This window comes from Equus asinus, chromosome 7, assembly GCF_041296235.1.
Source record: "Equus asinus isolate D_3611 breed Donkey chromosome 7, EquAss-T2T_v2, whole genome shotgun sequence".
Taxonomy (NCBI): Eukaryota; Metazoa; Chordata; class Mammalia; order Perissodactyla; family Equidae; genus Equus; species Equus asinus.
Window position 1 is genome coordinate 28,121,016 of NC_091796.1, and position 18,459 is coordinate 28,139,474.

Consider the following 18,459-nt stretch of genomic DNA (forward strand, 5'->3'; position numbering starts at 1 on the left):
TTTACTGGGTGAAGAACAGTGCATCAAGGAGGACATCTGGGTTTCTAACCTGAGCACGTGTGATAGAGGACACTCCCTGCTCAGGGCTTCAGAAGGTGGTAAGTTTTGGTTGGGGCTGTTTGGCCTGTGGGATATCTAAGTAGAGACGTTCCAATGTCTGTTGGTAGAAATTTGGGGAAATACAACTAACACATAAAATGTTATAAACCTTCAGTCATGTGTGCATTTTACTGATAGGAAGTTTTTGCTGCTCTTTCCAAAAGGAAGGCTGCATACTGGTTCTTGTACTTCCTAACAGAAATTGGATCAGAGTTTACCTGCAAATCTGCTCTAGAGTGAGACTGTGGCTTTTTCCCTTGCATTTTTCATTTTTTATCTTGCCTTTTGCTTCTTGTCAAACCATTAAACAGAATAGTTTGCCTTTGAATTTGTGACAGGTAGTTCAAAATATTACATAGGGATACGTTGAACTAACTTAAAAAAAAAATTTGGTAGTTAACTGCAAGAATGCTATAAGAAAGTCATTTTCTTACCAGTACAAGGATCTACAAGAATCATTCTAACTTATACTTGATGTAGAATTCATTTCTTGATGTATATGTGCTAGAATCAGAATGTTTTTAGGAAATTTTAAAACTCACTACAAGCTTCACACATCTGGGCACGTTATTTACTGTTGATCTTGAAAATGGCTATTCTCATATATAGTCTTTGTGGCCAGAAATAGCACTTTGGGAACAGTCACCTTTTTTTCCTGTGTGCACATCAATTTTCCATCCTCGGTTAATGGAAACTATGGCTATGTAATGCACTTTTATTTGTGACTCTTTCACTCGCTGCGGTAGTCAAGTCTTTGTTTAAAAGGAACAAACTCACTTTTTATAGTTACTCAGTATCCATTTACTGTAGTTTTTTCCTGGAGATCCACTGCTATGCCAGATTCCTTGAAGATGTACTTCAGGGTATATGGTGTTAAAATTTCTTTTGCTTCACCTACTTTTATTATCCTACTTTAGCTTCTGGGGGGCGGGGGGATTATCTCACCTGCTCCCTTAAGTAAGGATGACAACTATACCAGCGTCAGTTTTCATTTGAAGTAGAGAACCTGCTACTATTTCTTACTTCCGAATTTACCCCTACTACCGTTTATTCATTTCTTTAACCACAGAATTCAAGGAGAAGGAGTTGATTGATTTTAGCTGGTAATTTGGGAAGGACATATTTAATAGGAGGTTGGGAGGTCTCTGTGTTAGATGAATACTAGACCCAGGTTAACAAAAAGGTATGCTGACATAATGCTGGCTTTGTAATTGCTTGGATCCTGTCTAATTAGTACACTTCCCTAACCATATTGATTTTTTAAACACTACATTTTAAAGCATTACAGTGCACTTAAAGGTCAACTCTAATTTCACAAATGCACTTAACAGCTGGGTGGAGAGTTAACAGGATTTTAGGTCTTACCCTTCTTTGCATATTGATGTCTCCACAGAGACCGTGCCTTCCAACCAAGGAGTACAGCTGTTTGGATTGTGTGTGGCACATATAGACATCTCAAATGAACCACCAATTAGTTAAATTACTATTCAGGTTGATAATGAGAATAAACATTGGATTTTAAACCCCGTTGGGTAGCTGCCTTGAATACCAGCTTTGGGGCACATTGCCCTCAGGCAGATAATCAACCATCTACATGGCACTGCCTCTTACTTACTGTGTTTTGGATGGGTAGACCCCACTCCCACCCCCAAATGCATAGTACAGTCTGTCTACAGATAGGTCTTAAATATCTGAATAAAGTTGAGGATGCTGAATTTTAAAGATTTGGTTTTGGAGAAGGCTATGGACTGGTTTTATAGGGATTAGACATGATTTGGGTTTGGGTTCTATAAAACATTCAAATTCTAAAAGCAATTAATGGCTTTTTTCCTTTTACCTACTACTAAAAGAGACAAGGATTAATATAATGAACACCCACCCATATGCCTATCAACCAGTTTAAGAAATACAGATTATCAGCACATTTCATATCGCCTGCGTATTGCTCCCCAATTTTGACCCTCAAGACCCAGAAGTACTTAGGATTATGAGTTTTAATTTATCGTGTTCATGAATTTCTTTATAGTTGGAATACACTTGTAGGTGTTCCTAGACAGTACATAGTATTATTTTGCATGTTTTATACTTTATATATTCATTAGTTTCTTTCTTACCTCTATTGTATGGTTCATCAATCTGAGTATCCATAGCTCCAGGTCATTCATTTTTACTATAGTACTAGCTTGTAGCAAAGTCTTTTTTGATCTTCTGACTTGAGTTAGAAACCCAAAGCTAGAGCATTCTAGTAATGGACCAATTATAATAAAATTTGATCATATCTATTAGGAGAAAGGCTACCTGGCAAGCAGATCACTTAATAATCTAACTTGAACTGAGTATCAAGAAGACTAAAAAGTATCCAAGCACAAAAATAATATGTCTTTATTGTGGAAAATTTTCAATGCTCAAAAAAGAATAAACAAAATTGCCTGTAATCCTTCCACCTAAAGAGAACCACAGTCAACATTTTAGCATGTAAATTAGTTTGATCTGTGCACATATATACTTAGACAAAAATGAGAATGTATATATACTGTGTGATAATGTGCTTTTTTTAAAACCCAACAATATATTGTGCATGTTTTTCTGTATTCTGCCATATTCTTCTAAAAACACATTTGATTCCCACAACATATTCCACTTTAAGAAGTACAATAAATTGTGTATCCATGTGTTTCCTATGGTTGGTTATTTCCAAGTTTTTGAAGTTAGTTTTAAAAAAACTTCTGAGAAAATGTTTGTTAAGCAATATTTATGTTTTTTCCTCAAGATTTTTCTCAGAAGTATAGTTATTGGGTCAAAGGAATTTTGAGGAAAAACTGCATGGAATTACTTAACCTAGGAAAAGTTTAAGGTTTTTTTCTAAATTAAAAGCATCTGCTCTCCATCTGAGGTGCTTATTAAAATGTCATTGTAGCTGAAGATAAGTGACATCATGACTTCCATGTGTAAATGCAGAGGCAAAGGCTGCTTAGAAGAATGTTTTGAAGCTTTGTTAAAGACTTCTTTCCTACAGCCATTGCAAGGTGCAAGAATCCTCCAGAAGTGTTAGAGATGCTCAGAAATGAGTTTTTTTTGTTTTGGGGGGGAGATTCTTAACACTATGAATGGTTTCTGTTGAATATTGGATTGCTTTCTTTTCCCCATCTCCTTAAGAAAAAATAAAAAGTTTAATTACTCCAGTGTATTCAATTGCTTATAAAGGGAAGAAGAGAAAGAGAAAAAAAAATCAACAATAATGGCCTCACTTATTATTGCATTTTTACTCTAACACATGAATCTTTTCTAAGTATTTAGAGCCCTGGGCATGAGTAATTCCAGAACAGTGTGGCAGCAGGGCTCAAATTAGAAATATTTCTCTGGGCTTTTTCCATTTTGAATGGACTGACTGCTACGCAATCTTTTTAATTAAAGTCCAGACTATAAAAATAAGATGCTTTGGAGATGAGAAATTGTTCAAGACTTAAGAACTTGAGTTATTTAAAGTGTTCCATTAGTGTATGCAGGAGAACAATTTTATATGCCAGTTTGAAAATCGTAGAATACAGAATTGAGGTAAATATCGTCAGTAAGTGCTGTTACATGTTTCAATTTGGGGAGATTGTTTTACGATCAAGGCAATTCTTGCAACTCTAAATAAAAATTTCAGGTGAATAAGCCACATAAATATATTCTGTTACTGGTTTTTTTAGTTTGATGTATAACATGCACAGTAAGGTATACAAATTGTCTGTGTATAACTCAGTAGAGTTTTACACATAAATATACCTATGTAACCCCCACTCTGGTAGGAATATAGAACATTTCCGGCCCCCAGAAGGCTCCCTATGCCAGTCAATACCACCTCTTCCTCAAGGCAGCCACTAGTCTGACTTCTGTCAGTATTGCCAGTTTTTGATCCTCACATGAATGAAATCATACACTTGTAGCATTTTCTGTCTGCTTTTGAGTTTTATGCAAGTTGTTGCAGGTAGCTGTACTTTGTTTCTGTTTTGTTTCTTCTTTTTAAATTTTTGTTGTTGCAGTCTATTGTATGAATATTCCACAATTTATTTATTCATTCTGCTGTTAATGGGCATTTGGATTGTTTCCAGTTTGGGCTGTTAAGAACAAAGCTTCTGTGAACATTCTTCTGCAAGTCTTTTGGGGGACATATGCACTCATTCATCTGGGTCAGTATCTAGAAGTAAAATTACTGGAAAATAGGTACTTTAGTTTTAGTAAATGTTGCTAAACAGTTTCCCAAGTGATTGTACCGAGTCATAAGTTCTTGCTAGCTGTAAATGAGAGTTCCAATGCTCTGCATTCTCACCAATCTCTTGCCAGTCTATGTAATTATAGCTACAGTCATGTGCTGCATAATGACATTTTGGTAACAATAGGCTGCATATATGACGGTGGTCTCATACGATTAGTACCATATTGACCTAGGTGTATAGTAGGCTATACCATCTAGGTTTGTGTAAATCCACTCTATGATGTTTGCACAATGACAAAATCGCCTAACAACACATTTCTCAGAATGTATTCCCGTCGTTAAGAGACACATGACTGTATTCTGTTTGGTGTGTGTATACCGGTATCTTACTGAGTTTCAGTTTGTATTTCCCTGAGGAGTTATGTTGTTGAAACCTCTCCTATACTTATTGGCCATTGGGTAACTTCTTTGTGATGTGCCCATTCTAATGGTTTACCTTTTCTGATTGGGTTCTGTTTTTCTTAGTGATTTGTAGGAGCTGTTTATGTGTTATGTATACAAGTCTTTGGTTGGATATATGTACTGCAGATATCTTATCCCTGTCTGTGGTTTGCTTTTTCACTCTCTTGATAGTTTGAGAACATGAAGTTCTTAATTTTGTTGGAGTCGAATTTGCCAGTATTTTCTTCTGTTCTGCTTAAGAAATCTTTGCCCACCCCACGGTCGTGAAAGTGTTCTCTTGTGTTTTCTTCTGCAAGCTTTATTGTTTGACCTTTAACAGTTAGGTCTAGAATCTTCTATTATTTTGTTATTGAAGTATAGTTGACGTACAATAGTATGTTAGCTTCACGTGTACAACATGGTGGTTTGACATTTATTAGACACATTACCAAATGATCACCATGATAAGTCTAGTAACCATCTGGCACCGTACAAAGCTGTTAGAATATTATGGACTATATTCTCTATGCTATATATTACATCCCCATGACATTTATTTTGTAACTGGAAGTTTGTACCTCTTAATCTACTTCACCTATTTTGCCCAGCTCCCCACCTGCCTCCCCTCTGGCAACCACCAGTTGGTTCTCTGTATCTGTGAGACTGTTTCTGTTTTGTTTCTTCTTTTTTTTGTTTTTTAGATCCCACACATAAGTGAAATCACACAGTATTTGTCTTTCTGTCTGGTTTATTTCATTTAGCGTAATACCCTCTAGGTCCATCCATGTCATGACAAATAGCAAGATTTCGTTCTTTTTTTTTTTTTTAATTTTTATTGAGTTAATGATAGGTTGGCAATCTTGTGAAATTTCAGTTGTACATTATTGTTTGTCAGTCGTGTTGTAGGTGCACCCCTTCACCCTTTGTGCCCACCCCCCACCCCACCTTTCCCCTGGTAGCCACTAATCTATTCTCTTTGTCTACATTTTTAAATTCCTCATATGAGTGGAGTCATACAGAGATTGTCCTTCTCTATCTGTCTTATGTCACTTAACATAATTCCCTCAAGGTCCATCCATGTTGTTGCAAATGGGACAGTTTTGTTCTTTTTTATGGCTGAGTAGTATTCCATTGTATATATATACCACATCTTCTTTATCCAGTCATCTGTTGATGGGCACTTAGGTTGCTTCCATGTCTTGGCTATTGTAAATAATGCTTCAGTGAACATGGGGGTGCATAGGACTTTTGGAATTGCTGACTTCAAGCTCTTTGGATAGATACCCAGTAGTGGAATGGCTGGGTCGTATGGTAGTTCTATTTTTAATTTTTTGAGCAATCTCCATACTGTTTTCCATAGTGGCTGCACCAGTTTGCATTCCCACCAGCAGTGTATGAGGGTTCCTTTTTCTCCACAACCTCAATTGGGTTGTTAGGTTTTTTGTTGTTGAGATGTATGAGTTCTTTATATATTTTGGATATTAACCCCTTATCAGATGTATGGTTTGCAAATATCTTCTCCCAGTTGTTAGATGGTCTTTTCGTTTTGTTGATGATTTTCTTTGCTGTGCAGAACTTTTTAGTGTGATGTAGTCCCATTTGTTTATTTTTTCTTTTGTTTCCCTTGCCTGGTCGGACATAGTGTTTGAAAATAAGCTGCTAAAACAATGTCGAAGAGCATACTGCCTGTGTGTTCTTTTAGAAGTTTTATGGTTTCAGGTCTTATATTCAAGTCTTCAATCCATTTTGAGTTAATTTTTGTGTATGGTGTAAGATAATGGTCTACTTTCATTCTTTTGCATGTGACTGTCGGTTTTCCCAGCACCATTGAAGAAACTTTCCTTTCTCCATTCTGTGTTCTTGGCTACCTTGTTGAAAATTAGTTGTCCCTAGATGTATGGGTTTATTTCGGGGCTCTCGATTCCGTTCCGTTGATCTGTGTGCCTGTTTTTGTGCCAGTACCGTGCTGTTTTGATTACTGTAGCTTTGTAGTATATTTTGAAATCAGGGATTGTGATGCCTCCAGCTTTGTTCTTTTTTCTCAGGATTCCTTTGGCTATTGTTGTCCCATATAAATTTTAGGATTCTTTGTTCTATTTCTGTGAAAGATGTCTTTGGAACTTTGATAGGGATTGCATTGAATCTGTAGATTGCTTTAGGAAGTAAGGACATTTTAACTGTTAATTCTTCCAATCCAAGAGCATGGAATATCTTTCTATTTCTTCGTGTCTTCTTCAATTTCTTTCACCAATGTTTTACAGTTTTCAGTGTACAAGTCTTTTACCTCTTCGGTTTATTCCTAGGTATTTTATTCTTTTTGTTGCAATTGTAAATGGGATTGTATCCTTAATTTCTCTGTCTGCTACTTCATTGTTGGTATATAGAAACGCAGCTGATTTTTGTATGTCGATTTTTTATCCTGCAACTTTACCATATCCATTTGTTATTTCTAAGTTTTTTGGTGGGTTCTTTAGGGTTTTCTATGTATAAAATCATGTCATCGGAAAATTGTGACAATTTCTCTTTTTCCTTTCCAATTTGGATCCCTTTTATTTCTTTTTCTTGCCTGATTGTTCTGGCTAGGACTTCCAACACTGTGTTAAATAAGAGTGGTGACAGTGGGCATCCTTGTCTGATTTCTGTTCTTAGAGGGAGAGCTTTCAGTTTTTCTCCGCCGAGTATGATATTAGCTGTGGGTTTGTCATATATGGCCTGTATTATGTTGAAGTACTTCAGAAGTTCTGGGTACTGGCTCTCCTTGGTGGTGTGATTGATTTTGGCCAGCATTTGTGGGTGAGCTCCTCATCTATAAAATGGGGCATGTTGGACTTTGTTCCTTAAGGTCCCTTTCACTGACATTTTGTGGCTCTGAATTTAAGTTATACCCTTGGCTTTTCTTTCACTGCTCTGCCTAAGATTTTTATAGTGTAGGGCTGCTCCCTGGCTCGGAATTTTTAGATTTTTCCTTTGCCTTCAGGGAATTTACAGCCAGAGATTTTTGCATCAGGCCTTATTTGTCCCTTTTTTTCCCTCGCTTCTTGCACCTCAGTGGGCTTTTAGTTAGATACGGATGCAAAATTATCAGATTTCCTGCTGATGCATTATTTCTGGTAAAAACAACCAACCTTTTGTTGCCCTGTTTAGTAAGTGTAAAAACACAGCAAGTATTGGGGTGTCTATTTTTTATTTTTTTTAAATGTTTGTAAAAGATCTTTTAATCTGTGTCCTAGAAAACCTTTTACCTTTTAATCCATCCCAAATATGCCTTGGCTCTTCAAAGATTCAGTAAAGCTTATGCTGTGCAGAGAAGAATGATAGAAGCAGGAACCACTTCCCTGAGAGAGGCCCATCTTCTCCAGCCTAGTGTAGAACCAGTTCCCATTTAGAGAAATGTGGAGGAACCCACAGCCTGAGCCCTTCCAGGGAAGGCACTAAAGTACTGCCTGGGAATTAAGTACACACATCAATCAAGCTGATAAGTCTTATCCCCAGTTAATATATAATAAAATATTAACAAAGCTAAATCAAATGAGTTTTTAGTTTAGCTATGTAAGTGGAAAGCAATTTTGAGGTCTGTTGCATAAAGAATTCCAGTTCCGTGGTAGAGGAGCAAATAAATGGGATTGGGGGCAGGGTGACAAGAGGGGAGATAGATAAATCACCTGCCGTTATCTCATTGCTCTCAGCTGTGGTCCTTTAAGGCCAACATAGTGGCTTTACCAGGTTTCCTAACAGTTGAATTTCAAAATCTGCTTTAAGAAATAAATTTGTATTAATATTAGTGAATAAATTTGAAGGAGCTAGCCTGTGCTGTGAGCAATTTGTAGTAACTAACAATAAGTCCCTGTAATAGTCCAGTATTGGTTTTTACTTAATAAAATATTTAATCATAAATGTCTGAATTCTGCATCTCCCACAGGAAGACGTTTCCATGCCCACTGACAAGAATAATTTAGCAGTTTCATAGTTGAGCACTTAATTACTCATAATTGTGAAGGGTAAGATGTGATGAATTTTTCCTTGATGGACGTACTAAATATTTTAACTATAGAGATGACTTAAAGTAAATTAAGCTTGTGAGATCATTTATTACATTGGTTAAAAGCAGTTTAAGAAATACATCATGTCCCACATTCCATTAGATGATAACGTGTGCGGGACTGTTTGTGCTGTGTGACTATGGGCTGCACTGTTGGGACGGACAGTGGATTTTTTTGGATGGGGGTTGGGAGGTGAGTGTTAAGAAGTTGGTGGGGGTTTTTGGACCTGTTTTGTTATGCTTGACTGAGTCACTAATGAGAATCCTTAGCTATATGTAGAGTTTGTTCTCAAACTAATGGGAAAACTCTTTATGCCCTTTTGTTTGGTATGAGAGTAATCGTCCCATCTCAGGACAAAGGAAAGGATTTGACAGTAAAGGCTTTCCGTTAAACCATGTTGGCATTTCTTCAGGGAAGATGGCCTGATGTGCGAAGTGTCAGAAGCAGTCAAAGGTGGAAGGAAGAGGTAAAGGCATGAGCAGAAAGTATTGTAAAATGCCCTATCACATTTCTGAGTTAGAAAGAAGCTTACATTCTGGAGTAGAGGACAGAGGAATTCAGGTATTTTAGGAGTTAGCTGAATATGTCACTGCAGCAGCAGTCGTGTCGTGTTATGAAAGGCTCGCGAGCCTCCTGCTTACCAGCAGGGACGGCTGGAACAACTTGTCTCATTAAGTTAAGCTTCTTCCCCTGAGTGTCTTATTTAGCTTTACTTCTCTTCATTCTCTTTCCCTGGTGATTTGGTTAAAGTGTCTGAAACCACTAAAGGTAAAAGGTTGAAGCAGTCCCAAATTTAATAATCTTATCACCTTTCTTTCGTATATCTGAGTGTAATTCCCAGCAGTTCTTAGCAAATTCATTAGAAGACAGCAAGTCATTAAAAGTTAATAAGAAACTGTTTGTTTCTGTGAGTGTGAATAAAATCTCTTTGTAAGTCTGACATTCTTTCCAGTCATAAAAGCCTTGCTTTTAGCCAGTTTCCATTTTCTCTGTCTCTCTAGGTTACTCCTAGATGGGGCGCCTCTGATAGCAATCCACAAAGCCAGGTATTACAAGAGGAAAGATGGCCTAGCCCTGGGACCTGGACCATTCGTGACTGCTTTAGAGTATGCCACAGACATCAAAGCCACAGTGGTAGGAAAACCAGAAAAAACGTTCTTTTTGGAAGCATTGCGGGGCACTGGCTGCGAACCGGAGGAGACTGTCATGATAGGAGATGTAAGTAGAAGAGCCAGGAAACGTGCCGAGCTCGCCTGTCACACTGGGAGGAGCTGACTTGAAAGTGCTGCTTCAAAACCAGGCGTACTCTATTTCTGATGATATCAGATGGTAGTAAGTGGCTGCCTATAAAGCAGGCTTTCTGCTAGGTGTTTAGAGGTATTCTTCGAAAGAACTGAAATTTTGAGTATTTCTGACATTCTTCATAGTATGATGAGATATATACTATTCAAAAGACCATTAAAAGCAAATCAATTAAATGCTTTATGTGTCTTTTGAAGAAAACCTCTACACAAATTTAGATTTTTTTAAAATATTATGCAGGCAAAAAACCCATACCCAGAGAATTCTACCATTAATGATTTTTTTCTTAGTATATGCTTTATGGAAGAACTTCCCAATCACTGTGCCACAAATAGCTAAAGATATCGATTGCCTCAGCCCTTTGGGTGGCAGGGTTGAATCTGATGGATTGGAGGCCCTAGCCGGTCGCCTCTGGCCATGACACCTTCTCAGTTTACCCCAGTGTACTGGGCAAACATTATTTTGCATATGTGCCATGATGGGAAAAGAGCTGGAAAGCACACTGCCTCATGGTAAGTAGGTGGCAAGGATTATATTTCAGTTTTTAAATAATAACGCATTAGACTGGAAGGGACCATTGAGAATGTCTGGTCCAAACCTCCTCTATAGACTGGGAAACTGAAGCCCGGAGAGGTAAATCTCCATGCCTCAATTCCCTTAGCTAATTAGTGGCACAGCTGGAAGCTGAACTCGAGGCTCTGGACTCCCTCCAAAGCAAACTGTAGATCTCTTGCTTTCTTAACTTGGGATGGTGCAGAAGTGTCACAGTCCTCCTGATTTCATCTTCCACTTGCATACTTATTCACATAAACTGAATAGAATAATCATTGAACTTGACACTATTTAGAGAAACCTTTTTCTCTTGGCAAGCCTTTAGCTGACTTTCCTAGGCGAACGTGTGTTTGAAAGCTGGTCGTCTTAGCCTGGAGACTTCAGAATTCTTATCCCCGGAGATACTGGCATTGGGACCGAGTGGGAGGTGGGAAGGGCATGTGACAGGATCCTCGGCTGCATGGAGGGTTGCTTGTTATCCAAGAGAGTGGCAGGTTTTTCCCTTCCTTTCCTTGTCCACTGTTACCCACCTCCCTTCTTCCTTTCGTCCGTCTCCCCCATCCCTGCCGCTTCATCAGGGCAAGTTTAGATGCAGCAGAAAAGGTTTCAAAGTTAGACCTTAAGTGAAGATTTTGACATTCTAAAACTCATTTCTCAGGGCCTTTGTTGAATAATTTTAATGATTTTTAAGGAAAAAACTTTTCTTCAGGCACAGTCTGAATGAGATAGCAGGATTGATTTTTCTTGATATTTGTCTAGTCCTTGGATTTTTATTACCTTGCATTTATCATCACAATCAACCAAGTATATTCATCCCTATCTTGAGTAAGAATTGGAAAGAGGAGCTCCCTTTTCTAACTGATCTCTTGTCCCCAAGTGTGAAGCGAATATCAGTCACAGAATCTGTTCAAGTGTACTGATTGGTCTTGATTCCACCTGTTAGGGACGAAAGGATGGGAAGTAAGGAGATGACATGGGCGGCGGAAAAGCTGACTTCTGACTCTAGTTCCTTCACTCTGTGCAGTTGGATCATCCACCTTAAAAGCTGCCAAGTAGAATGTTTTTTTCCATGACCTATTTTAAGAGGAGGTAGACGCACGTGGCAAAGCATGAAGAACTGTGGCTGCTCTTTGTGTTTGGGTCCAAGGATTTCTGCTCTGTGGTACACCTTCCGCCTCTGTGACGCTTCCCTTTCCAGGAGGATGCTTCCTTACACTACTACATGTGGATTACCTCTTTTTTACACCTTCCTTTCTTTCATTTTAAGAAAAAATCGTGGGATTACAGTTGGCCATCCCAGCCTAAATCAAATCATTGAGTAGGGGTTTGTTCACAAGCTACTGAAGGCACTGGACTAAATGCTTCCTTTATGCTTTTCTAGGATTGCAGGGATGATGTTGGTGGGGCTCAGAATGTCGGCATGCTGGGCATCTTAGTGAAAACTGGTATGTACCTTCTATAAGCCTTCTCTAAAATAGCACGGTGGACTACACAATTGCTTAAAGAACAGTCTGCAGAAACGGTGAAACCCACTGGGCACTTTAATTCTCTTTCTACCACAAAGCAAAAATAAAATGGGCTTAGGATCGCAGGGGAAAAAGACAGTGTGGGAGGGCCCATGCTATACAAAACTGGAAGATGAGAGTTCAGAGGTATTTTAATATTTACCCAGAGGTAACCATATACAGTTAACAATTAGCATTTATATGATTTTCTGAATATACAGGTCATCAGATTGCAGTGGACCAAAAGACCGTGAATTGTGGTGCTCTGTAAAAATATCTCTTCTTTTTGTGCCAGCTGTAAGATGATGAAGTTCATCTCATTATGAACTGGCCAGCTAAGTGATCTGATACCTTTTGTTAATGTTTGCGTTTTTTAAAAAACACACATAAAAGCTTTTTTCTTGTCTTTTCACTTAACTGTTTTAGGAACTATTTCCTATACCAAGATGAGGTATACTCTGTGTGGTCCCTGAAATAAATTTAAGGAAACGGAAAGAACTTAATGGGGAGGACTCAGCTAATAGACTATTAATGACTATAGTGGACTGGTTAGGTGTCCTGTGTCCTTGTCTCAGGTCTACACTGACCAGCTGTGCAAGACCCTGGTCAAGGCTCTTCACCCCTTTGGGCCCTTTAAGAATGATGGGGTTGGATTGGTCCCTTCTAGCTCTCACAGTATGTGATTCTGTGCAACTTTCCAAATGGAGTGTGATTAATAAAGTCCTTTCAAGGTAAAGAAAGAACAGGCATGAGAGCTATGTGTGGAGGTGAATACTGTTGCACTGGGAACTTAATGAGCCTCTCCAGGTGTAATGAAAAAGTCCCCCTCACACCCAAGTGGCACCTGCTGAGCTTGGAACTAATAGCACATGTTTAAGGATGACAGCCAGAAGTCTTGTCCAAGAATTGTCATTGGGCTCTTAAAAATCAAATAGCAGATAAATGGTTCTATAAGTGGTTCTGTGAGCCCGTTTGCCTGGTTTCATTTAATGATAGTGAAACTATTTAATAGGCTGTTCATAAAAGGGAAGATTTAAACAAAGTCACAGAAGAGCTGCTACTGGGAAACTTTAGAAAAGTACCTTTACTCATGACTGTAACATTCAAGAAAATATAGTTGCATAAAAGTTATTTTGAATAATTTTAAAATAGAAACAAGAAAATGTAGTTGTAGCTACAGTTGAATAAGAAGTATTTGGCAAGGCCCTGTATGAACAAAGAGTGGAAACACACTCTGCTCGTGCTTGGGATCTGGGGTGGACCATCAGAGCCTTGCAGATGGTGACACCAGTCACTCTGGAATTAACAGTGTGGTTGTTTTTCAAATTTCTCAGTCAAAATGATCATCACGTTCCCAGGAACATTACTGCCCTTTGATGTAAGCAAAAAAGAGGAAGCATTAGATAAAGTTAAGAAAAATAGCCACACTCATCATTCTCTGTGCCCATCTTCCTCTACTTTATACGTGGGATGCCTACCACAGCATGGCTTGCCAAGCGGTGCCATGTCCACACCCAGGATCTGAACCGCCCCCATGCCAGCGAAGCAGAACATGTGAACTTAACCGCTGCGCCACCGGGCCGGCCCCAGCCTGTGTCTTAATTTTAAAATTCCTCCTATTCACCATTTTATTTTCTGGTCATTGATGAAATCCTCAGATAACTATTTTTGCTCTTGGACATGTTGTGGAGGCAAAGAACAGAGTGCTAAGAGAGAAAAACAGAGAGGGGATCTAATTTGGATAAGAAGGTAGGTCTGACCTGAAGTGTGAAGGAGGTAGTCAGGTGAGAAGAATGTTCCAGGCAAAGGGAATGGCAGGTGTGAAGGTCCTCAAAAGACCCAGGTCCAGTGTAGGAACACAGCTGGGTCTGCAGCCTGTAGTAAGGGGAGAGGGGTGCTGGGGCTGAGGACAGAAGGCCTGGTAGGCAAGGATAGAGATTCGGGGTTCTTTCTGAAGGGCACTGGGACCCATTAAGGGTATGTAAATAGGGACATGCATTATCTGATTTACATTTGTAAAAGCTCTCTCTGACCACTCTGTGGAATGGTTCCTCTGCTGTGTTGGGGTGTTCAGTTGTGTGTCTTGAGTTCCAGAGTCTGCGGAGAGTTAGGCAGCGTGCCTGCCCCTTGGTGGCCTGTCCCGCCTGGCCCAGGCCTGTGAGCATCCATCACTCTTTCCCTCCCCAGCCCCAGGTGCTCCATTTGCCAGGCTCACAGGGTCCCTGCGTGGCAGCCGCACATGCTGTTTCCAGTCACCCCCAGGAGCTGGCAAGGTCTCTGCCCTGTGGGGTCTGGGCCTCCATTTAGAAGCATTGATTTAATCACCATTCCTGTCTTTAGGGCTGGTGGGGGAGAAAATGATTCCACAGCCCTCGGGATTTGAAGGACACCTTACCTGTCAGGTTTCCCAGCCCCTGTGACTGTCCATCCTGAAAGACCAGAGGGCCTGGGAAAATGCTGAAAATGATCTCTCTCTGAATTGTCTCATGCATCCTGAAGCCTCAGTAAGAGGTGGTTTTGGGGGTGTGGAGTCCCTGATTCTCTCTGGTAATTGAAAGGGTGGTTCTGTGGTGGCCCGGGTGCCCTCGGGTGTGGTGAAGGTGGCATCCTAGCAGTGGCCTTTGTTCACTGACTTTACTTTTATTTCAGGCAAGTATCGAGCAGGAGATGAAGAAAAAATTAATCCACCTCCTTACTTAACTTGTGAGAGCTTCCCTCATGCTGTGGACCACATTCTGCAGCACCTACTGTCAACTGTTATGTGAATCAGAAGCAACTTGAAACGCAGCTTTTCATCGTCGGGCATGAATCCCTCACCAGCTCGGTGCCAGCGTAGATAGACAGCCAGTGCTGCTGACGGTGTAACCTTCTTTTACTGTGCATTAATCAGAAAGAAAGGTATTGAATTGCAGCCCCTAAGCTTTGCTAATCCCTTTTGTTTTATTTCACAAAAGAAGATGAGACCCGAAGAAAGGGAAAGCTGAGGTTTTATGCCATTGCTGTTAAAATATTCATGGGGTTCGGCAGGGCTGGGGGAGAATCTGCCGTGGGGAGTCCTGTTCTCTGCTGTCTGCTCACTAGAAAATTGGGAGCAAGGGGGATTCAGATTGTGAATAAAGTTGAGTGTTGTTTTTTAAATTGTAAAATAATGTGTTGAAAGGTGCATTAGGCCATAATTTTAATATTGAGTTCAACTGTGAAATCCGTCAGAAGAACCAAGTGGAGTACAAGACAGAAGCAGCGAAATAGATTGTCCTTTCGCCCAAGTGAGCGAGTGAATTTGCTGTAACGAATGTTGAAAACTAGATTATCTGCTGTGTTATTCCCAGCACGGATGACTTCTTTTTCTCTTCATTAGCCAGAGATGACTAATTTAAATTTAGAACCTGATTTTAATTTAAAATAATATTTCCATTAATAACCTATTCATTGCAGATACCTATTATACTGTGTAACAGTTGTTTTGGAAATTTTATGTAAAATTAAAACTATCAGTATTTTACAGATGTTTTAATTAGACATTGTTATTAACAGGAACAGTGCAGAAACTAAAATCAAGCCTTTAATGTCTTATAGACCATGCATTTTTGACGTTAGTGTCCACCAGGGTCCTATTAACTGTACATTTGCAAGATTTCATTATTTTTGCCTCTGACACTATGGGAAAAATCTTTTAGAAGCTATTGGGACAGATTCAAGCTTTTATGTACTTGGTTACTACAGCTGTAAAATGAAATCTCATCTTGTAGCATGGATTATTCTTCTCATGTTAAACCCACCAAAATGAAGGGGACTAAGGAGGTAATGATTTTCCTAGAGCATTTGCATACTGTGATAATCCTGGGCCTTTGCAATTGTTTTACAGGGCTCTTGGGCATTGAATTATTAGCATGTAATTGTACATCATTGTAGTGTTCACCTTCTAGCATCGCACGCTGATGGTAATGAGCTTCGGGTTTTGATGCTTGTTTAGAGATCAGCTCGGCCTTGGATGGGAGGGAGCAAACCTAAGTGAGTGGTAGCTCCCGCTCCTTTTGGTAGTTTGGTGAACACCGTTCTTGTTCCTGCAGATGCCCCAACTTAGTACTCACACAGCCTAGAGCCCAAAAGCAGATGTGACAGGCCTCCCACCCCAGACTGGATGGCTTAGTGGAGTGGCAGAGAGCCTAGATTTGGGAGCCTCGCCAGCACTTCACCACCTCTGTGACCTTGCACAAGTCATCTAGCCTCTTATACCGCCTTTTCCTTGTGTGTAGAATGCAGATAATAACGATAGTTCCCACCACATAGGCTTGTTGTGGGGGTTAAACGCATGACCCATGTATTAAGTACTTAGAAGAGAATCAGGCAAATGCTAAGTGCTGTGCGTTTGCGATGATGGTGGTGCAGATGCAGCAGGAGCGTCACATTTAACAATCTCAGAAGGGTTGGTGGAGCCATCTCTCCAGTCAGTCCACTGGGGCAAGTCTTCCTGAGATTCAAACAGAGAGACATTCTCCTATATTTAGACTCCCTCAGGACAAAGCCACATGAGAAGGGAGCTCACATGCAGGTAGAGAGCGCTGCTTGGTGCCCGCGGTGGGCTACATTGAGCTGTGGCCTGTCACCCAGGCACCTGGGCGAGTGATTCCTTGGCCCAAGTGTTATCAAGTGTTTACTCATTGCTACAGGCTAAGTGCCATGCCAGGAAGTAAGCATATAAGAAAAAGATTTTGCCTTGAGGACCCTTACTAGTTAAGGAACTAAGGAGAATACACAAGACATGAAGACTCCAGTGTCCCCCCACCTTGTGATGTCGTCCTGACTGCAGGGTGGAGTAGGGTGTTCCCTCCTTAGTGCCCACCTAGCACTTGTTAGATTACACTTCGATCTTCACGTCTCTTGTCCCCACCAGACAGGACTGTGTCTCATTCTTTTTATATCTGCTCAACACAGGTAGTCAGTCAGATGGTCGATGAACCAATAAAAACTAGCTGTAAATCTTATGGGAATTGAATGGTAGAAGGTATATCTGTAGGTAGGGAGGAGAAAATGTTTCGATTTAGACTTGTTGCCCACAGGGGACGCCCATTAGACGCTTGGAAATAAAGGATCAGATGCTCTGGAGACAGGTTAGCGGTAAAGCAAAGAAGCAGACATCACTGATGGGTCAGGAGTTAAACAGAAGGGCAGGAACAGGTAAGATCACCTGAGTATAATGTTCCCAGCCAAGAGAAACGGCTGCCCTACTTTCCTCCCATCTAGTTTGGCCCTGTGGGCCATTAAAATCTTAGTTTGATATTTTATTTATTTAACAAACATTTATAGGGCTTACTAAATGACCTGTCCACAGTGAGGTTCATGAGGATAAAGGAGAATCTTGGTTTAGATTCATGTTATTATAAACATTCCCAGCTCATCTGGTTGGTCTGCCTTGGGCCTTGTGGAAATTTAATAACTGAAGTATCTAAAGGACTTCAGTTTCCAGCCATCCCATTTAAAGGGTTGTCTTGTGGTATTGACCTTGACCTCAAAGAAGTGGTTGCATCAGTTTTACTGTAATCCTGTCCTGGGCCCAGAAAGGACCAAGTGGCATCTTAGCACTGGAAAGGGTGTTAGAGAAGACCCATTGTCAGGAAATGGCCGTTGAGCAGCCTGCTGTGAGCCAGGTGCATGGCAGGTGTGGAGGAGGGTGAAGCACCGGTCCAGTGGAGGACACAGATGCTCTTGCCCCCACTTCACTCTCAAACCTCCAGAATCAGCTAGTTATGCAGTAGCTCTACCTACCGTTCTGCACCTGTCAGAGCTGCTGTTAATGCCTGGGAAAGAAAAGGGGGCTAGCCCACCTCACTCTAAGTGATGGCCCCATCAAACACCTGTAGTTGGGGATGTCAAACATTCCCTTGGAATGACAGTGTCATCGCCTCACTCTTAATCCCACATTTAAAAATTACAATGTTGGACACGTAAGTGAAAAACACACTTGTATTGGTGTTTAGTTGGTTTTGGATCAATAGTTGTTCGTGTAGGGTGAAACTGAAGTCCTTGAGTACTTATAATAAAGAATTTTTAAAACTTCACTAATCTGTTTCACTAAAACACTCTGCCTCAAGAAATAGAATCCCTTTTTCACATTAGCAGTTGTTTGCATAGAGCTGTGTTTGCATTATCAGGTTTCTTTGACATAAGTCAGAAAAGCCTTTTTTTGGCGTAAATACACAGGCTTTTGCTGACATTTTATTATGCCAGCCATCAAGATCTCCTACCCTAGAGCCTGCTGCTCTCTTTAAGAGGCAACCAGAGCAAGGTACCAGTGCACCAGAAATCGTTTATCATAACTTAA

At 40.2% G+C, this 18,459-nt stretch overlaps 1 protein-coding gene across 2 annotated transcripts in view; it reads left to right on the forward strand.

Moving 5' to 3' along the window:
- The window catches only part of HDHD2 (haloacid dehalogenase like hydrolase domain containing 2), a 38,663-nt gene extending 23,018 nt beyond the window's left edge, over positions 1–15,645 (forward strand). For both annotated transcript variants that reach the window (XM_014841293.3, XM_014841294.3), the window contains 3 exons: positions 9,780–9,996; positions 12,014–12,077; positions 14,787–15,645. In XM_014841293.3, coding sequence (XP_014696779.2) covers positions 9,780–9,996; positions 12,014–12,077; positions 14,787–14,902 — 397 coding nt within the window. In that variant the 3' untranslated portion in view covers positions 14,903–15,645. The remainder of the gene's footprint in view (positions 1–9,779; positions 9,997–12,013; positions 12,078–14,786) is intronic.
- Positions 15,646–18,459: the final 2,814 nt, after the last annotated feature.